Below are 22,630 nucleotides of genomic sequence, written 5' to 3' on the forward strand. Positions count from 1 at the left end.
TATATATATATATATATGTGTATATATATATATATATAAGATTAGGTAAAAATCACTTTTGCCTCAAAACTCTCAACTGCCCAGGCGACTAAAGTGGAGTAGTCTAGGAGTTTGTTTAAATAAACTCTCTGATATGCCTTTGCATTGATGATTCTCGTATGACAACACACATATGCAGACATATACAAACTCTACTCTAAATGTTTCCATACTTTATGGTTGAGGAAATTTTATCTCAGTCTTCACTACTTCCAACCTTTTCCACCGCTTCAATCGTCCTCCCATCCCAACCTCTCAGCGGTTTACATCCAGAAGTTGGGAAGCAGCTGGACATTAAAAGCAGCTTAAAAAGATACTCTCCAACATTGTTTATATATATTCTCCATTTCTGAGCAGCAAAGAGTAAGGCTGCCAGTGGTTTTGGTCAAGGGTCTACATCTATCTGGCTGTCACAGCTGAAAAAAGTCACAATATTGTGGAGTACATGCTGTGCATGTTAGGAGGTATGTCAATGAATCTGAGAAGCCTTGATCTGGGGGCTGGAGGCACTTTTAAAACACTGTTCAGTAACAGTTACTCCAAGCAAGTGGTTGAGATGAACAGCTTGGATTTTAAGACAGGGTACATACACAAGATCAAGGATGAAATCCATATGACCAATAATTCATAATGCAGTATTCTTACTTTTAATTGATCAAAAGAAAAAAAATGGGAACTCTAGAAAATGTATCATTTGTGCATAATGAACTTTTGTCAACTGGTAATAAAAGGATGTTCATCAAGTCAAGAGTAAACTGTTGCTTTGAAAAGGAAAATGATGAAAAACACAAAAAACCCAGTGGTATTGTTCCATTAATGATTTCTTCTGGCACAGACGAATCAGGCCAGGGAGACTTTCTATGGGGAAATAAAACAATGAGAATACAAAAAGGCAGTGGTAACAGTAGCTCTGTCAATGACTAGATCTGGGAAAAAAAGAGGCAAACACAGGAGAACCAGACTAGGAGTACTTCTGATAAGGAAAACAGCAATGAGAGTGCACCAAGGTAATGGCAGCAAAAAACAGCTGAGTCTATGATTACACCCTGGAAAGATACACATCTTTAACACAGAAGCATAGGGCCTGGAGCACTTTTAATGGAGAAAAAATTAAAGGGCCACAAAATATTGGCAATAATATTTCCATCAATAGTTATGCCCAGGAATGAGATGCAGCTAAACATTGAACCAGTGGACCAGGAGTACTTTCTATCACAAAGAAAAACAGGATACAAAATGTTAATACTAACAACAGCTCCATCAATGACTGCCCCACAAAGAGACTAAGCTAAATATAAAACCACTGGGGCCGGTTGGAAAAATAAAGATAGAACACCATGAGAACATTGAGATGGCTCAATATAAATCTCAGCCACCCTAAATATACTTTCATTTTTGTGTCAGTGACAGGCTTATTTGATTTAAAATGTGTACTCAGTACCATTTTGTATGGCACAGAGTGAAACTTAGATGCACTTTTGTAAGATTAACAAACACTACAACAAAATAAAGAGAAAAGTGCAAAACAACCGTTTTTCTGAGTAAATTTGGAGATTCAAAGTAAACTCATTTATCAACATTAACACGTTTAAATAAGCATGTTGTAATTTGACGTTTCATTGATGAGTAAAATCTGTTGTTTGATTCTCAAGTTTAAATGACATGAAACCTATGTCATGTTACCTGTGATGGTTTTACATTGTTTCTTATAGGTTACACATTGAAGCAATTCTGTCAGATTTCAATAGGACATTACATCAGGTCTATGTTTTTCCAAATTTTTTTTATAATTTAATACATTTTATATTCAGATATTTTCTACATCTAGTGCATGCAAAACTTAAAAGTACCTGTATGTCGACATCCAATCAAACAGGAATCCACACAACACAGACCTTCATCTGTAATTAAGTTCCTCTGTGAATCACACGCTAGTCTAAGGAAACAACCCCTTTTTTCCGGTTATTTTTGGCTATGTTTATTATTGACGACAGACTATCCTGTTGATGAATCATTGTTTATTATGTCTAGAACATGCAGGTAGCACTCGACTCTGCAACACAACTGTAGGTCCAGTCAAGATCTCCCTAACCTTGAGTGCAGATAACAGCCTGAGTGCCACTTGTTGCAGGGATGAAGCCACCCTCATGATGCACACATGCAATCCTTGCTTCAAAAAAAACGAATCTGTGCTGAGATCTGTTGTCTGGGCAGCACCCTCTTAAGCACCTCCAGCTATATCTGCAATGATGAATAGCAATCAGTGCAGCTTGTAGATTTCTACATTTCAGTCATTGTAACAACCCTCATCGCACACTCATGCAATCCCATAAGGATGACATGCTGAAATTAATGAGGAAAATATAGATTGATTGTGTGTGTATTATCTTCAAGCTACATCTTTTGCCATAATTTTAAATGGTATAAATATTTGCTCAATAACACCTAATGCAGGACCTGGCTTCTTGCTTATCATTTGAAAACATCAACACAATCTGCATCAGTTCTTGAGGGTTTTAAACATTAAACACAATTAACTTTACAGTCTCAGATAAAAATGCAACATCTCTCAATACTAAAGACCATCTGACACTTGTTTTCCTGTCTTTTTAATCCTTTAAGCAGCATCAGTGACAAAATCCAAAGACTTAAACTGTGGGTACTCCTTGAACTTTTTCAGAAATAAAATCAATGTAATGTTTTGTTGTACCATGTTTAATAGATTCAGTGCAATAAAAGGTCTTCAGAGGTCACCTAATTAGAAAATAAAGTCCACCTGAATGTGATTTAATCTCAGTATAAATCCAGCTGTAGTGTGAAGGCCTCAGAAGTTTTGTTTGAGAACATTTGTGAATAAACATCCTCATGAAGACCACCACGATGTTTCAGTGATAAAGCTGTTGAGATTTTTAAAGCATGATTAGATTACAAAATATCCCAGACATTGGACAGCTTCAAAACTCTACATCTGAGCTAGGATGTTCAGCCAAGCTAAAAATCGTATGAATAGAAACACTTGCTTATCCACAAGGTCGAAGCGGGTCGTGTGGAGGTTCATCTTGCAGCATGACAACCCTAAATATATAGTCAAAGCAACAAGGCAATGGTTTAGATCAAAGCCTAGTCAAAATCTGAACTAAAATCCAATGGCACGACTCGAAAATTGATGGAGAACCTCAGTCACACCTTCACATGTTTAAAGGGAATGGTGAGAGAAATAAATGACACATTAAGGTGAGTTCTAGTGTAAATACAGCTTTATTAGGGAAGAAAATGTTCCATGACAAACAAAAGAGGGGGAAAAAACAGATTCAAAGTACATTTCATCCTCTTAAGATGGCGCATTGAAACATACCTCTTCCAAATCCCAACGCTGCTCTGCACAAACATGATGCCTTCTGACAAAGTGCTGTCCCTCACGCAGAAAAAAACAATGGTTGTAAGAAGCAATACTTGGAAAATGCCAGATTAACTTCATCTTCCTTGTAAGATTTGTTCAAGAATGGCAACAATCTACAAGTTTTAATGTTACTAAAGAATATTTGCTTGTACTTCTACAAATGTCATCTCTCAATTTAGTTGCAATGAAAGAATAAACTCTAGCAACAAACAGTTGAAGTCTGAAAACGCAGCAGAAAAAAAGCTATTGGTCCTGAATTATTTGGAAATATGAGAGCTGACCTGCTGAACAGTGGTTGGGACATGTTGGGTCCGATCACGTGAAAGAAGCAGTGAACGTAAATTGGTTGTCCTACAGAGAGGCGTTGGTCATTTTATGGAGAGGTAGGATAGTTGTCATGGTCGATGCATGAGGTCCCAGGAAAAAACTTTAATCGGTAATGTCTAACAGTAGTTAATGGTTAGAAGTAGATAAGTGGACCAGTATACACAAATTAAATGGCTATAATAAAATAATACCAACAGATTAAGTCTTGAGTGGTTACACAGAAGTCCAATCTTGCGTGTCTGCGTCCGAGAATCTATCCAGATTGAATTGGCACAGGGATAAGCAGATGTCTAATGTCAAATTAAAAAGAAGACAAACTGTTTATTGTGTGGCAACAATTTAACTAAGCGCACTGTTGTTTGGATTCAGATACAACAGGTTAACAAATGGCCGTGCTTACAAACTGTGATCCTTCATTTCCCCGTGGAGCAGTAAGGATGACACACTCTGGAGTGGATGAGTCACATTCACTTAAAAAAAAAAAAAAAAAACTTCATTTACTGTAAAATCTGAACCTGACAGATTGATGTAGCACGTCCAGATGGAAAACATAACAAAATCCTTTCAGCTAATCTGTGCGACCAGTCTGTTTGTAAGAGCAGGACATTTCAGCAAAACGGTGGGATCACACTAAAAGCTTAACGACGCCTGTGTCGAATGATCAGAGGAGGTTTTTTTTTTTTTTCTTTTATTATTTGTGGTCTGATCTGAGTGTGGAGCCAAATGAAAAATAGCAAACCCTTCAAGTAGATACTTTTGGAAATTAGTTGACCAAGTACAAACGTTTTTACATGTTAACACTACTTTGTTTTACAAGTGGATCAATGGTCGGGAAGACCAAATTACTAAAACAAATCAAACTGTGGAGAAAAGGAGGAATTTACTCTTTACAGTGAAGACAAAAACATGTTGGTGCATCCCTAATTTCTTCAGTACAATTCATCAAATATTTTTTACTTATGAACTATTTCCTAAAACATCTCATGAGTGAAACTGAATATATTTAACACTTTAATGCATCTATGTTCCTGATTGTATTTATTTTACATCAATAAATGTGTCTAAAATTGACATGACATCTAGTCAGCAGCACTCTTGATTACAGGACAGCCTTTCCTTAAGATCTAGAAATAAAAGATGCGCCATTACATTAGAAATGAATATACAGTATCTGTATTGTTTAGATCCCACTGCACATGACAACATGATTTTATTTTTAGGTCGCATGAAGGGGGATGCCAAAAACTCCTAATCTCAGTTATCCTCTTTACTCAGTTGGTGAAGCTGCAGCTGTACAGAGATGAATTTTGAAATCTTTCCTCTTTGTTTGTGCTCTCAGGTTCAGGTGTCTCTGAAACGGGGGTCACGTTACTGGCTCTGAGTCTCACGGACCTTGGCCTGCAGGGTGTCGCATGTCTTCTTGGCGTCGCCGAGCAACATCGCGGTGTTGGGTTTGTAGAAGATGGGGTTGTCCACCGCTGCGTATCCAACGCCCAGAGAACGTTTCATTACAATAACCTGCAGGGAACACACAAAGATGATCATCGATCATTAAGGAAGAAAGCTTTAGAAAGAATCTGAAGTAAGAGAAAAACTTCCAAAAATTACTTTTTTCCGCATGCTTAAACTATTTAAATTCGCACTTGTACTATTTCCCTTTAAGCTACAATGCTGTCCTTGATTTCTCTAGAGAGAACGTTATGGAAAGAACTGGGAAAAACAATAAACTGCAGCTCTTGGCGCCACACCAATGGGATGCTCTGCAAGTTGTCATTTCACAAGGACAAACTCCACAGTAATAGGATCAGCATGGGACTGCACCTGAACTCATAACAATCTGAATGTGGGCCAGGCGATGCACACAGTTCGGCAGTAAAGTCTCCCATTTTTCATCATCTCCCTGGGGTTTAAGACAGATCTTTTTATCACGCCTACACCAGATGTCTCACCTGTTTCGCCTTCCAGACCTCCAGCACGGGCATGCCAGCGATGATGGAGTTAGGGTCTTCTTGGGCGGCAGAGTTAACCGTATCATTGGCACCGATCACCAGGACCAGGTCAGTTTCTGTTTGCACATGGAACAAATCAAAGGTTTAAAGAACATATTTCTACATATGTTTCACATCTGTAGTACTGCTTTTTTATTAATTTACTGTATATGCCTTATAAGGGTTTGATTGAGATGTCATAAAACAACCCAAAATGGACAACTTGCAAATGTTTAATGTGGAGATGGTGAATGCTAAACTCAGATGTACCTGGTTAGGAAGAGGAGTGCAGGGACATTTGAGTAATGGAAGCATTTTAATAAGTGGGTAAGCAAACTTAAAATATTCACAGCATTGAGACAAATTTGCTAAGCATTTGTTACGGTGCTCCGAAATATTTTTCATTATAAAAATCCAGACTTTCCGAGACTCAACTTTTTATAGGTCCCAGTACTTTGAGGGAACCTTAAAATACAAATCATAAGAGTTCACTAAAGATACAATAGACGAAGAAAAGGAAGGAAGGAAGGAAGCAAAAAAGAAAGAAATGAAGAAAGACAGAAAAGAAAGAAAGAGAGCAAAAGAGGGACACAAGAGCAGGAGGAACATAAGGAAGACAGGAAAATGTGAGGACAAAAAGGAGGTAAGGAAGGAAGGATGACACAATCAAGAAAGGATGTTCACAAGCAATGAAGGAAGGAAGGCAGGAAGGAATAAGTCAGTTAAGGATAAGAATTAGGAAACTGGGAGGAAGGAATGTCAGGAGGAAGTATAAAAAAAGAAGGGAGGACAAGAAAGCATATGATATTGAAGAAAGGAAGGAAGCACACAAGGGAGTATGAAATGAGGTAGGGAAGGACTCAAGGAAGTACACATGGAAGGAAGGAGGATTACACTTTCAAAAATATCTTTTCACTAAATGAACAACAGTATAAAGACAGTTAAAACTCTGGAAGAAAGGGAAAATGATTAATGATAATTTCAAATTGAGGTGTCAGAACTTCCATTTTATCTGTAACAGTCAAAGGTAAGTTCATTTTGCTTTTGTGCTACAACGCTTAATTGAGCAGTTATTACTTTTCATTACTTTTATCTGTCAAATGTCACAGTAAAAAAAAACCTCCAGAAAGAAACCTGGACTCACCAGGAAAGTCCTCGTTGATTTCCTCCATTTCCAGGACAATGTCGTATGGGACGCCTGCTTCGGCCAGCAGCACGTTGAGCTGACCGGGCATACGGCCGGCGACGGGGTGAATACCGAACCTGCAGGAAAACAGCCGTTAAATCCTCGCTTTGCACAAAACCCTTCCATTAGAAAAAAAGAATACTGACAAGGGAGAGAGGAGATGTCAGAGGTGGCTGAGGATGACTCAAAATAAACCAAGTTCAGCAGAGGAGTAGTCAAAAAAAAAACAATAAAAAAACTAATGAGTTTATTGACAAACTGAGCTGAGGGATATTTGTAACAATCAGTTTACATCCAACTCCCGCTGCCCTCCACAAACATCATCTGTTTAGTGTGCTCTCTTTGTTTGTAACTTGTGCACAGCTCTCAAACGCAATTAACCTTGACATGTAATCAGTTCAGGTAATTCGCTGCAGGCTGCATGTTCTCTTCACCGTTCGAGCAGATTTTAAAAGAACCCAGTTTCCAGCAAACAAGGTAATCTACATGTGTTGTGATGAGGATTACGGGGCTTTGATATTAAAGAGAAGAATCAGCACTGTTGTACTGCTGAATCTAACGAACAACAACAGAAAGGCCGACTCCTTAACACAGAAGAGAGACACAAACGATTACACAGGCTGTTGAGAATAAAAGGATAAATTAGGAAACAGAGTAAGAAGACAAAACAGAAGAAAAAAAAACCTGAATGTTTTCTCCTTTTTTCTCTGACCACCCACCTTCCTCTAATCAGGCACAAATGCTCTAAGCAGCAGCAGCTGCAACCGGCGGGATCAAACGGCAGAGGCAGGAGGGTTAGCGGAGGTTCCGCTGTACCTTTTTCTGTCCATCGTTAGCATTGCCTTCTTTATAAACATACGCTGGTCTCTACTTGAGATCCCATTTTCTTATCAGCCAGATGAAAGCAGCAATTATCCTTTATTTCGTACCTGCACAAAATGCACCCGTTTATATCATTTTCATCTACATATATTCATATGTATAAAACCCTTTTTTGATAGCAAATTCTGCCCCAGCTTTGGTCTTGTTTTTGTGACTCTTACTGACTATAAGTAAGGTACAACCACTTTTGTCAAAATCCAAAGGGACTGGCAAACTGCTGAGGGCCCCAAAACCTGGAGGGGGCTCACTAGAACAATAGAAGTCAGTTTAACAAATGTGAATTTCTTGTAGAAGTGATACAGTTGCATCTCCATAAATCACAATATCAATTCTAAGTTATTTTATTTCAGTAATTACATTAAAATGCAGTTCATTGGCAATTATTCCCATTAATATTGATTACTATGGCTTCCATTTAATGGAACCCTAAAATTAAGTTTATCAAATAATATGAATGTCACTTTATGTAAAAAAAAAAAAAAGTAACTTAAAAATACATCATGGGGAAACCTGCTGACCTGACAGGTGTCCAGGCTATGTTCATGAAGCAGGCATATGCTGCCCAAAGAGCGGTCATGTCGCATTTCATCTGACTTTTACGTCATCGTCCTGGCTACGATTACGCATCTACACGGACTTCTCTACAGAAGTAGCCGTCACTGCTCTACAGCAGAACACAGCACCTGCCCCCACTACAAAAACTAACCAACACCTGCTTCAGTAGTGATATCACTGTGTGTGACTGGCCAGCACGCCACATAGGGGTGTAACGGTACACATAAATCACGGCCTGGTAAATAATTTGGCCTTAAAAGTCCCAGTTCAGCGCATTTCAATCAGGAGAAACAGACCTTAAGGTATAAGATTTGGTTTTTCTTTTCACTTTATTCAGCAATGAACAAAGAAAGTTAAAATGTTCTGACAATGATATAATATCATTATGTTATATATTTTAAAAAAGTGGACAGTATAGAGATGACTGGAGATTTTGCTTGATTAAGTCAATAAAGTATAAGATACAAACAATGAATGGATAGATAAAATTTTTTACATAAAATTCATTTTGGGTATATGTTATGTACAAGTTCTTGTTAGCGAATTAAAAAAATCACTTTACCTGACTTTCTTGCCAGCCTCTGTGAGCAACTTTACCAGCTCAGCAATGGGGTACTGGGCCTTTGCAGCACAAAGTCCATAACCTGGAAGAGATTTTAAAACAATAATAGGGAGAAATGAGTTGTTTTTAATCCTGTTTCAGAGAATTCTAATTCGACTGTTTATGATAAACTTTACAGGTCTTCCACCAAACTTTCATGCTGCAGGTACAGGGAATTTTTCTTATATGAATTTACATAGCTTTAAAATGTCTTTGACTTTGACTGCAACCAGAAATATACTTTTTATAATTCTAAACAAAGGCAAGAGTTGGGTTAAATTCAATTAAATCCTTCAGATTATTTCATGTTGGCTAGCCTGCATTAGTTAATTAGTTATTACTAGAGGTGCACCAGTTAGTTCTATGATGGTCAAAGGTGATTTCATATTTTCTATCAGGGCTGAAATGATTGTGGTTTTCTTTCAAATGATAATTAATTCAGGCTTGTAATATTAATGAAATATTTATATTTTAATAAGTACATGTAAAATTAATAGAATCACTGAAATTCTATACTGGGCAGGATTTATATATGGGGCCTATAAAAACTAGGGACTGACTGGCAGGGAAGAGAGACACAAGTAAGGAAGGAAAGAACAAAGGATGCAAGGAATGAATGGAAGAAGGAAAGGAAGACAGGACACAAGTACACAAGGAAGGACAAAAGGAGGGACTGAAGTAAACAAGGAAATAATGAAGAAAGGGAAGAAACACACAAGAAAAAGGAATGAAGGACACAAGGATGAATTACAACAAAGACAAGGAGGGACACAAGAAATAAGGGAAGGTAGGAAAGATAAGAGAATTAAGGAAGGAAAGCCATAATAGAGTAAAGAGGGCATATGTATGGAAAGTAGAGGTGAAGGCAGGGCTTTAAGAAAGGGATGAAACAGCAAAATGGGTGAAAGGACAAGGAAGGATGGACACAAGGAAGGAAGGAAGGAAGGAAGGAAAATCTATAGACAACCTGACAGGAAATCATCATGTATGCATTAAGGCATGTCACTCTCCTCAGTGACTTAACTCCAGAGAACACCTGTAACTATTTTTACCAAGTGTTATAGACGTTTTCCAGTGCTGAAGTAGACACAGTGATCCATCTCACCTATTGGTCTTTACAACTTAGATGATGTTAATATGTGTGACTGAGTAATAGTATCAACACAACATGAACAAAATATTATTCAGATTTTCTCTCAAATCCTTAAAATAAACATAAAACCAAGTAAGAGTCAGATTGAATGTATGTTTTTAATGCTCCACTCTTGGATTACATTCATATGAGTGACGCAGGTGTACGGCGTTAAATCTTTATCTCACACACAAACACGCGTCATTCGGTTCAGTGATGTTTATAAGCCTTGTCACAACAAGCAGTCGGAAACTGTCCTGTTACAACACACCAGTCATTTGGACATTTTTACTTTCTTACCCCCCCCCCCTTCTTGGTATTTCTTTTGCAAATTTTGCAGCCAATATTCTCACATGAGTTTTCTTGCGTAAAGGAAAACACATGGTTACAGAATACGCAGGGATGGTTCAGACAAAAGCCAGGGAAACACTTCTGTTTACCAAGCCGGGCCTTAAGTGTTTCCACAGACGTCAATCAGCCAAAGTGACTGTGACGGCTCCAATAAGGAAGAATGCTTTAAATGGAAACAAGGGCAATGACTAAAAGCTGGCGCCAGGCAATGATGCAACACTATTAGACAGCATCATGGCAAGTACTACCCATTCGCAGTGTTGTCTTCTGCTGATATTGTTGTATTTTAGGTGTTTATAATACAATGTTACCCATGTCAGAGGGATGATTTGTTTATGAGACATAAAGGTTTTTATAAAAGCTCAAAACAACGTTCAAACACATCTTCCAAGTCAAAATTCAATACTTTTTTAAAATCTAATTTCTAGTAATTGTTCAGGTTCAGGTTTGAAATAATGATCCTTCAAAAACTAGAAACAGTAAGTAAAGAAGGAAGTAAGGATAGACAGATGGACGGGTTCAAGGATGGATGAATGACAAATTGCTGGTTGATAGATAGACTGTCGTGGGGCAATTTCTTTTCAAACTTTCCTATTCCGGTTTAGTGTATTAGTATATAGTATATGTGTATGAATTATAATGTGCTTGAGTTAATAAAAACACCAGCTTTTTGCTTTATGAGTAAAATTTCTCAGTTTGTTGGTTTTTGAGTTATATAAAAAAGAAGAATACATATAATTGTTTGTCTTTTGTCACTTTATGTGTCACATTTTTGTCTTTCTAACTAATTTGAGTTTTTACTTAAAGTTTTAGCCCATTTGTTTTGTTCAGGTATTCTCAGAATGGAAAGCTCAATGTCAACGTACATTTGATGCTTCGATTCTCTTTCATTGGGCCACAGGAGCGCTGTAATTTAGTAATTCTTGTAAATTGCTGTGTTTTCCTCTGGTGTTTTTTGCAAATTGGTATTGTGCTCTGTGACTGGAATGGCCAATTTGCAGAATAGGTGCTTTTAGTCTGTGTTTACATGAACCCACGTGATCGAGCCAACTCTTTGGAACCGTGACAGCATCACTTAAAGAAAGGACTGGAATGTTTTCTGGGCCACCCAATAATTCATGCATCAGCCACTTCAAGGCTGAAACTGCAGGAGACAGTCACACGTTCTGTGTCAACTTAAATATAGGAAACATGTGAAACAGAGAAGTGTGTAGCTGGAACAAAAGTTGTGTTTGGACCCGACGCATCAACCCTGAAAGTTGTCGGCAAAACCCTATAAAGCTTCATCTCATCTGATTTCCTTCTGACCTTGCATATATATGCACCACTGTAGAATATCTAATTTACAGCCGACCACACAGAAAACCAGGCGAGGGTGTTTTTGTCTCTGTATACGCTCTGCCGGGACTTGTCAATTACCCTAGAAAATGGTGACGCAACACATATAGGTCGAGAGGAGGTTAAATGAACAGAAGACACTTTGCTCATGCTGGGGGAAAAAGTGACAAGAGAGGTCAAAGTGCCACGTTTTTCCACTCGTGTACCAGACCTTTGTGTTTTACCTGGAGTGATGATTATGTTGTGGGCCTCTTTAATCATGTCGACAGTCTGCTCCACATTGACCTCTGTGTGTGTCCCTGTGATCTCCATGGGCTTTCCTGTGCCGGTGGAAGATGTGCCGTAACCTCCAAGGATCACGTTAGCAAGTGAACGATTCATGGCCTGAGAAGACAGGGAAGATATTTACTTTTTTCTCCCTAATAAATCCCCTTTACTATCATGAAGAGGTACAGAACATTTACAAAACAAATTAAAAGAAGACCAAACAGGAGAGGAACAACCTAATTTAACTGTCTGTCAAGCTAAACAAAACCACATCTTCATTGTAGCACATTTTGGTAAACTCTTAACAAGAACTAGGACATTTTAAACTGTGCACTACTCACCACACACATAATATAAGACAGAATGGCTCCAGACGAGCCGATAAGCGCTCCGACGATGGTGAGCAGGTTGTTGTTCAGCAAGAAGCCCTCAGCACACAGTGCCCAGCCTGAGTAACTGTTGAGTACAGTGATGACCACGGGCATGTCAGCTCCTCCGATAGCTGCAGTCAGAGTAACACCCTGAAGGAAGAGAAAGAAAAGGGCTTCATTAAACCGTGTAAAAATAATCATTTTTGCTACAAGATTCTAGTGAGATGAATGAGTACAATTTATCTATAAATAACCATTCCTACACATTTTAAATGAAAAAGTTTAATTAGAAATTCTACTCTTCCAGAGTGGAAGGGAAGAGAAGGGAAAGGAAAGGAAAGACAAAAAGAAAGTAACAAAGGAACGTATAGAGGAACAAGGAAGAGAATGAAAGAAAGGAAAAAGAAGGAAGCATCAAGGGGCAAAACGAAAGAGCACCAAAAGGGAGGGTAGGAGTGAAGGAAAGGAGGAAATGAAGTAGTAAGAGGGATGGGAAACAGAAGAAACGAAGGGAGAGGGAAGGAAACAAAGAAGGAAGAGAAGGAACGGCACAAGGAAGAAGGAAGAAAAAAAAAAAAGGAAACGGGTCTTTTGATGGTTGGATGGAGAATAAATGCAAATTGTCTTGTTTATTCGTCATCAAATTGTTGACTTTCAATGCTCACTTTAGCTTTTGCAGTGTAATTGGAAGATGTAAATTTCTTCCAAACTAGGCTCTTACTGCCAAAGAAGTTTCAACTAGCGAACCGCTCTAAAAGTAAAAGTAAAAGTAAAAGCATGCCGCTCCCACTGCAGTAGTAATGTCCAAGTGATACTGTTACAGGCTGCCAAGCGCTTCGTTGGCGTGGAAACGACAGTCCACGTTGCTCTATTACGTAGCTGACACATCGGCATCTGGTGGTCTTTCTGTTATTGTGGAAACACAGTGCACACAATACCGCACCGCCTGGATATGGAAACGTGGCTATAGAGAAAGAATCAGAGCTAGTGGGTCACAAATATGTGGCTCGTGAGCCGCCTGTTGATAGGTCCAAACCGCAAGGTAACATGTGCCTCTATTCCATTCACAATTCCAGCACCACATAGCTCCACTCCACACTTCCATTGACATGCTAACGGTTGGAGCCTTGGCTGGAATCCCCACCTCCAGTCGTCTGTTACTGTTGTATGATTCAGTTTGAGCGTTTTTTCTATCATTTTATTTGTGTAGAGGTGCTGGAGAGGCGGAGCTAGACGGAGACAACTCTGCACCACGAGTTAAGTATGTGTTCTGTTTAGTGACCTCCACTGTTTGTCCGGTGCATAAAATATTAAAATTGCCTTCTAGTGGTTTTACTTTGAGCAACAGCTGAAGTACAGGTTAAGCCAACATGTGACTTCACCTTGACGGGTAGGTACCAATTAAGCCAGTATCGGGTTAGAAAAGCTAGTAATGGAAAACATTCGCAAAACGGGCTGAATGGAGAGGAGCCGGCCAAAGTAGAACCCATAGAAACGGGGCTCTGTACATTCAAACTTCGTTTATGTTATTTTTGTAACACCCAGAGAATACGAGGGTTAAATTTTCTCTTTATATCCTCGTCTTGTTGCTGCACGCAATGTACAAATTTTTTTTAAATCAAATATACAACAGGCATAGATGAGTCCACATGACCAAGATGTCTGTCTGATGTTAACTCTGTGATATAACAGCATATTAGGATGATCCTTGTTTTGGAACAAAAGCCTAGACTTGATGGTGATAACTGAACAGGTATGCAGAAAGAGGTTTAAGTGGGCTAATTATCCAACAGTAATCCATGATTCTTCTCACTTTGGTCTATTATCTTATTTATCTTAGCGATCATAAACAATGAACAAATTGCTATGAACTGATATAATAAAGCTAGCTGGTTCAGTGATGCATTGTTTGATTTAGCTGCTTTAAAAAAAAAGAAAACTCCACACGAACAACAAGGATTATTTACAATTGGATACACATGCTCTTTGTTCCTCTATCATTTGTACAGTTGTTGGGGCCAACTGTAGCTACAAAAGCAACGGCGAGATCCAAAACCGACGGAGCGTTTCATTTATTTCAGCTCAGACATCATAAATGGTTCCTTCTGATCACATGCATGGTCTATTTTTAGAAACTTTTGCAAGTGAAAAAAAAAACAACACACACGTGTACAGTAGATAATTCATAATACTGTACTTAAAATACTGATTAGGCCCACAACATAAGTTAACTGAGATAATAATCAACAGTCCTATTGTTGGATGCAATGACACTGAAACACGAGCTGGTGAATTAGGCAAGAACACATGCAAAAAGCTGAATTTTCTTTATTAATCACTATCCTGCATTTATGTTAGGGTCAAATCTCTTCAGATTTCCATGAATATAACCTATGTTAAAATGTAAAAGTCAAGGTAAAAGTAGCCAGAAGCTTTTATGCATACCCTCTAAAACTGTTTATTTGATAACCGGGATTTATGGATAAAATAATATTACTGAAAAAAGTTGAAGGTAAAAAATCTTTATAAAATGTAAGGTTTCTTTAGTAAACAGGCAATGAATAAATTAAAAAGCAGCTGTAATTGCTGTTTATTGCCCGAGACTTCCTCAGGAGCTCACTGTCTGTTGACATATCAGTCTGACAATATCAAAACTTTAGGCGTAGAGACTTTATTAGTTTATAAGAAATAACATGTAAAACCTGTTTGCCTGTGACTGCCAGCTCTCTGCTCCACTCAGAATTTCCAGGCAGCTTCGTTTTCTTGAAACTTGACATTTATTAAAAATACCTGCCGTTGTTACATTTCTCCCATTCTGTATATATTTTTTCTTTCCTCTCCAGCACGTTTTTCCTGACTCTTAAAAACTATCTCTCCTTCCAGGAGTTTATTGAGCTTTTTAACAGCATTCTTACTTGCTAACCTGTCGGTCAGCATGTAAGAACATTTCAATCTTAAATGTCCAGATTTTTCTACTTAAAAAAAGTGGCACGCTGAGAGAAGATCTGAAAAAGACACGTGCAGCATACCATGACGGCAGAGAGGGCAGAAACCGATCCGAGACAGGTCATGCCTGTGGTGTAGCTCGGATCCAGCATGTAGGGAACCATTCCGCCGACGCTAGCGGCCATGAGAGTGGCATTGAGAGCGTGGCGACCAGGGAGCATCAGAGGAGAGCTGTTCAGGACACCTGCAGAAAAACAAGAAAGTGAGAAGCCAGGTGGACATGAGAAGAAGCAGAAAAATCGATCATGTTAAACCTTACAACAACCCTTTAACACATATGTAGAAGTAGGCATCCACTAATATGTTTATTTTAAAACACTGAAGCCTATCCTACTTCCCATCTGCAGTATTTAATGTGAAGATGTTGTTAATTACACTAAATATTAAAAATCAACCAATTTCTGCCTATAAATCTATCACGGCATAAATCTTGAAGATTGAGAAAAACAATTACTGCTATAAAACTAAAACTCTCCCATTATTAATGAGGCTAATTTACTGCCTGTTACAATAAATTAGATAACTGTGACACAAACTGGCCCACAATAGTGACAGCTCAAGCCTAATCTGCATGGCAGGACCAAATCCCAACATCAGAAGGATTAGGACCAATCTCTACACTCAACATGAAGGTCAGGGAAATCTAGGTGTTCTCCATCAGCTTAATCAGGACTTTCATTAAGGTTTAGTTCTCACGGTCCAATTGAGGAGCAATAGTTCTTAGACAAGTTAAGCTTGTAAGAATTCATTTTAGTACTTTCTAGGTACCCCGCTCTGAAGAAGGCAGAATCTCAACTTTATACATTTTAAATTTCTTTCAATTTAAATTTCCATCCTTTTGCAGACTCTCATGTAGAGACTTCCTGGGTTTTTAATAAATTAAAGTATAAATTAAGTATAAATGCAAAGGTTCACTACTGATGGACAGATGGATGGATATTAGAAGAGGATGTATGAATAAATGATTATGAGCTTGACAGATGAATGGATGTAGGGATAGAGTTGTGAATCAACTTGGGGATGGATGGAGCAAAGGGATATTGGCAACAAAGTCTTCAAATATAACTGTTTATAGATACAAAATTTTCTTTTTCTATTCTTCTCCAGACTTGGATAAAACCTGATTCTGTATTGCTCCAGAACCTGAAGGAGCCCTTCTTGTAAGTTTTCTAGCAGGACAACGGAAATACCCAGATAATTTAGAGTCTGCTAATAAGCTTCAACCTTGGCCAATGTAGCAAGTCATGAAACATCTAACAATCAATAATTTCTTTATGACAGACAACATCGCGTGCATCTCCATAAATAGGAGTTACTTATGCAGTTCAGATGGTTGTGATGCTGGGACTGACTGGTCTGTTCGTCTCACCTTGCAGCTTGCCGTACGCCACCAAAGAGCCGCTGAAAGTTATTCCACCAATGTAAGTGCCGAGGTAAGCAACTATCTTCGTTAGATTGGCCGCGGGGTCCGTGGCAAAGTGAGGGTACTCGATCATATATTCGGCCACGCAGGTCAGCATGGCAGCCAGCCCCACCAAGCTGTGGAATGCAGCCACAAGCTGAGGCAAGTCGCTGATCTCAATCTTCTTAGCAATGGCCAAACCTGGAGATAGAAAAAAAATAAATAAATAAAGCAGAATGCCCCTTAAGGTCCTGGGCATAAATACCATGAGAATCACAAGCACGCACAGTCAGACTACTGCTGGGAAATGAGCCTTGTGGAAGAACCAGGTGCTGCTGATGAGGCCCGCCTTGGGAAATATTTCTGTTGGTCTACAGTGAGTGTATTTGTGTGCACACATATCCTGCAGGAAGCCTTTCAACACGGCTATCTCTGGTAAAGAGCACTATTATCTGCGTGGATTGTTTAGTCTGGTTTTCAGCTTTGTTACTGGAACAATTAGCATTTAAATGATCCAACTGTCCCAGAGCAGAGAGGGAAAGTGAGTAATACCTGATGCTAGTTACTCTGACAGACCTCCAGCGCCTGGTGAGAATTAGTCATGCTGTGTTTGATGTAAACATCACAAACCCTGTGCACACCTGCTTCTTAATCTTCCCGAGCTTGGAAAACAACATAAAACCCACGTTCATCTGCTGCAGCACCATTCAGCAAGCATTAGGGTTTGCCTGCAAGTCTCACAGATTATTCTATTAAAGTAAATACAAACATGCTTACCAGCAGTGCCACCCACAGCCATGGCTGCGCTCATCTGTGCCAGGAGCTCAGGATTCGGTTTGAGGGCACCCAGAGTGGCAGCCAGCCCTCCGGCGACTCCGATCATTCCCAGAGTGTTACCCAGGCGGGCTGTGGTCTGGTTGGAAAGACCCGCAAGGGCACCGACACAGCACAGACCAGAGCCCAAGTACATCATCTGTTGAGGAAAAGAAAGACAAGATTTTTAGTTGGAAGGTCCTGAGTAACATCTGGACCAACAAAGGGTACATTCAGAGGTCTGTTTTCCACTAGTTCTGAAAAGGGGAAATTCCACAAATGCTCTATAGGCTGAACACGTGGACATGGCATCAGCATCTTCTTGCACCTGTTCAATGTTGTATCCAGACTGCAGAGAAGCAGCGTAGCCTCCAACGAAAACGCCAGCTGGAAGCAGGTAGAGGTAGTTGTACTCAGGAGGATCGGTGGGACGTTTGAACATGTCCAGCATCCTCTGGGTCACAAGGAAACCACCTGGGAAAGACACAGAAAATAAAGACACGGACATTTTAGATTGACTTAACAGAATAAAGGCTTTAAATCTATATTTAAAGAACAAAATAAATAGCAAATGAAAACAAAAGTGTTTTAAGGGAAAAAGTGTGGAAGCTGCCATTCAGCGCACCTGAAAGTGATCAACAGGTGCTGCAAAGCCAACAGCTTAAACTTGTTGCCAAGTCCAAAAACAAAGTTGAGGAATCTGAGTCTACTTTATGTCAATATAACTATTTCAAACAGAAAACCTCAAAAGTGTCAACCAGCGACCAGACAGTGTCTCAGAGTTTTACAAATAGATCACATTACTGTCTGAAATGACTGCAGCCACCTCCACACACACATAAAAGGTGAACCTGAGGTTAACATGTGTTTCTATCCAGTACTTGCAACTATGGCCATAAAATATCCCAGTTAAAACGCGCGATAATACACTGCTCAAAAAAATAAAGGGAACACTCAAATAACACATCCTAGATCTGACTGAATGAAATATTCTCATTGAATACTTTGTTCTGTACAAAGTTGAATGTGCTGACAACAAAATCACACATAAATCATCAATAGAAATCAAATGTATTAACCAATGGAGGCCTGGATTTGGAGTCACACACAAAATGAAAGTGGAAAAACACACTACAGGCTGATCCAACTTTGATGTAATGTCCTTAAAACAAGTCAAAATGAGGCTCAGTATTGTGTGTGGCCTCCACGTCCCTGTATGACCTCCTGTACAACGCCTGGTCATGCTCCTGATGAGACGGTGGATGGTCTCCTGAAGGATCTCCTCCCAGACCTGGACTAAAGCCTCCTCCAACTCCTGGACAGTCTGTGGTGCAACGTGACGTTGGTGGATGGAGCGAGACATGATGTCCCAGATGTGCTCAATCAGATTCAGGTCTGGAGAACGGGCGGTCCAGTCCATAGCTTCAATGTCTTCATCTTGCAAGAACTGCTGACACACTCCAGTCACATGAGGTCTAGCATTGTCCTGCATTAGGAGGAACCCTAGTTGCAGTGCGGTTGCTAGGTGCAGTGCGGTTGCACCTAGCAACCGCACTGCACCTAGCTGGTGCAACCCTCCAAAGAAATGCCACCCCACACCATTATTGACCCACTGCCAAACCGGTCATGCTGAAGGATGTTGCAGACAGCAGATCGCTCTCCACGGTGTCTCCAGACTCTGTTACGTCTGTCACATGTGCTCAGTGTGAACCTGCTTTCATCTGTGAAGAGCACAGGGCACCAGTGGCGGGTTTGCCAATCCTGGTGTTCTCTGGCAAATGCCAAGCGTCCTGCACGGTGTTGGGCTGTGAACACAACCCCCATTTATGGACGTCGGGCCTTCATGCCATCCTTATGGAGTCAGTTTCTAACCGTTTGTGCAGACACATGCACATTTGTGGCCTGCTGGAGGTCATTTTGCAGGGCTCTGGCAGTGCTCCTCCTGTTCCTCCTTGCATAAAGGCAGAGGTAGTGGTCCTGCTGCTGGGTTGTTGCCCTCCTACGGCCTCCTCCACGTCTCCTGGTCTACTGGCCTGTCTCCTGGTAGCGCCTCCAGGCTCTGGACACTACGCTGACAGACACAGCAAACCTTCTTGCCACAGCTCTCATTGATGTGCCATCCTGGATGAGCTGCACTACCTGAGCCACTTGTGTGGGTTGTAGAGTCCGTCTCATGCTACCACGAGTGTGAAAGCACCACCAACATTCAAAAGTGACCAAAACATCATCCAGAAAGCATAGGTACTGAGAAGTGGTCTGTGGTCCCCACCTGCAGAACCACTCCTTTATTGAGTGTGTCTTGATAATCACCAAAGATTTCCCCCTGTTGTCTTTTCCATTTGCACAACATCATGTGAAATTAATTGTCAATCAGTGTTGCTTCCTAGGTGGATAGTTTGATTTCACAGAAGTTTGACTTACTTGGAGTTATATTGTGTTGTTTAAGTGTTCCCTTTATTTTTTTGAGCAGTGTATATAGATAGCTATAATATATTAATATAGAGACATTTTCTTGTATTTAAACAAGACACCCAGAATCCAATAATATCCTTTTGATATTTTGTTTTTAAACCAAAAATGGTTCCACTAGTGGAGCAAAAACAAATTCTTGCAAAGAAAAAAAAACCAACTAATACAAAAAGTTAAAAGTTCAACACGTTTTTTTTCTAAGGAGTTTTTAAATATAAACAAAGGTTTCAGGTCGATGATGGGTAAGGCCTAGGCTTAGGTATAAAACAGGGTAAGGGTTACGATTTCATTACGATGTAACAATGTTAGTTTGATTCGTAGATTAGTTTTACGCATTTTGTTTCCCCTTCAATTATGATGGGAATGGTACAGACAAGTGTGCGCACACTCCGGCCAGTAAACAGAGAGCCCATCCGAAACAAAATGCCTTGTTAACCACCAGGAAAGAAGACAAAATATTTCTGTGCTTTCTGGCTGTGCCTTTTTAAACGCTCCCAGGGTGGTGGAGATGGTGAACCTTCCTCTCCTGCAAACAGCAGCCGGCGTAGATCCGCTGCTCCTGGTTCCTGCACACCCTGTCCCTGCATGCATGCATGCATAAATAATTGCATGTTTAAATATTTCTTATATAAATAGATATTCAAATAAATATTTGAGCAAATAGATTACAGAAGTGCAGAAATACAGATAAAATACAGTACATAGAGAATGAATAGGTGATTATTTCTGCTATCCAGCAGAAAACCAGACCTAAACATTTATTTAGCTTCCCTTTGTTATACACACTGCTTGCTCCAGTTACGTTTAGATCCATGCCCTTTGTATTTTGATGTAGTTCATGTAGATGTTTTTACTACATGTAATTTTGAAGTCTGTGTGAATGCAGATATTTTTACAAAAGCAGCCCAAACATTCCTTTTGGAAATATATGTGGAAGAATGAAGCTAGGGACTCAGGGAGTCCCTGAGGGAACTTCCTCAGGTAAATTTTTTGCTAAAACTTAAATATTAACACTTAATTTGAATGCCAGAGGACAACATCAATTTTTGTTTCTTTAAAACGCTAGAGAAAGTCAGGAAGGCAAATGTTTCTCCATACTCGGTTTTCTTTATCCCAGAAATCATAGTACAACACATCATGGGAAACACTGGATCTGGTTAACAAAAGAAAAACACTGATGTTCGATAACATATTAACATTAACAACTGAACTTTATTCAATTCATTTAACAAATTTCACCAATGAGTAAATTAGGCACCAGATATCAGGTTCTGTTTCACTAGGGTGGGATTTCATACGTTTTTCTCCCATTTCTGCAATATGTTTTTTTCTGTTCTTGTGGGTTTTTGGGTAATTTGGCGAACTGCTAAAAAATGTGGAGCTGTTCCCAAAGAAAACGTCAAAAAATAAAACAAAGTAGGTCATTCATACCTTGTGCTGTATAGGTTATGCTATGACAATTCAATTATGCCTGTCAACTGTTCATTTACTTGCATCGGTCTCCCCTGAAGGCCTCCTGTTAGCGTAGAGAAACTAAAGTGTGGAAGAACACCATCTCCCAGGGCTATTAGGGAGTGATGAGTATACTAATGATTCCATGAATTATTAGCAATTGGAATTATTTAGGCGAGAAAAATGACTGGATGTGTGTGGTCCAATTGACTCTGGTCTGAACAGACGGGGAACAGGGGACAGCTGAAATGATGTTATGGTACAATCGACACAAACCAACTCGATCACCGGCTCAAGTTGCTATATATTTGGCTCGGCGTTGCTGTAACTGGCAGGAGTCACTGTGAGGCATCTGCGTTTAGGTGACTCACCAGCAATGTTGACCGAAGAGATGAAGGCAGCGAGCACAGCCAATGTCTCTGCAGTAGTAGATGGCAAGTAGGCCCCTCCCATGAGGGACAGACCACCCACAGCTGTCAGACCTGCAGATACCACATATATATAGATGTGTCAGTGTTCATGAAATTACATTTTCACAATAAATGACATGGCAATGAAAACCTTGGTGAAGCTGATGAATAAAAAGAAGGAACTCTAAACGTTGAATCAACACTTATTAGATTTGTTTATCAGAACCTCTACAGACACAGTGCTCAGAAAACAGTTTGCCTGCCGGAATGGAAAAAGAAAGAAACGGGAAGATAAACGATAAAAAGCAAAAGGAGAGTTTGTGACTGCGTGTTTTCACCAAAACGACCCAGGAAACCTTGATAACATCATCCCTGTAATGATTTACAGGCAGTAAGATGCAATACACAGCACTGAGAGCTCACGTTCACACAGACTTGTGTGCATTTTAGGTTGACTAACAGGTGTGTGCGTTTCTGTGCATGCATGTTTGTGGTTGAAGTCTGCAATCCTAGATTAGCCTTTCAACTGATGGAAAAAAAAAAAGTGGAGGTTTGGCCTTATTTCTCTGCCAAAAGCTAGCTTTACAATCATGTTTGTATATCAGGCCTTATACAAAGTTTCAAATGTTGCCAAACATCAT

At 39.6% G+C, this 22,630-nt stretch overlaps 1 protein-coding gene across 3 annotated transcripts in view; it reads right to left on the bottom strand.

Moving 5' to 3' along the window:
- Positions 1–3,278: 3,278 nt before the first annotated feature.
- Positions 3,279–22,630, bottom strand: part of LOC124872573 (NAD(P) transhydrogenase, mitochondrial-like) — a 42,005-nt gene continuing 22,653 nt past the window's right edge. For all 3 annotated transcript variants that reach the window (XM_047372741.1, XM_047372742.1, XM_047372743.1), the window contains exons 12-22: positions 21,951–22,061; positions 17,987–18,132; positions 17,623–17,818; positions 16,813–17,046; positions 15,467–15,627; positions 12,408–12,587; positions 12,024–12,183; positions 8,940–9,021; positions 6,899–7,017; positions 5,716–5,831; positions 3,279–5,284 (exon numbers count right to left, since the gene is read on the bottom strand). In XM_047372741.1, coding sequence (XP_047228697.1) covers positions 5,135–5,284; positions 5,716–5,831; positions 6,899–7,017; positions 8,940–9,021; positions 12,024–12,183; positions 12,408–12,587; positions 15,467–15,627; positions 16,813–17,046; positions 17,623–17,818; positions 17,987–18,132; positions 21,951–22,061 — 1,655 coding nt within the window. In that variant the 3' untranslated portion in view covers positions 3,279–5,134. The remainder of the gene's footprint in view (positions 5,285–5,715; positions 5,832–6,898; positions 7,018–8,939; positions 9,022–12,023; positions 12,184–12,407; positions 12,588–15,466; positions 15,628–16,812; positions 17,047–17,622; positions 17,819–17,986; positions 18,133–21,950; positions 22,062–22,630) is intronic.

The sequence above is a fragment of the Girardinichthys multiradiatus genome, chromosome 8 (assembly GCF_021462225.1).
Source record: "Girardinichthys multiradiatus isolate DD_20200921_A chromosome 8, DD_fGirMul_XY1, whole genome shotgun sequence".
Classification (NCBI taxonomy): Eukaryota; Metazoa; Chordata; class Actinopteri; order Cyprinodontiformes; family Goodeidae; genus Girardinichthys; species Girardinichthys multiradiatus.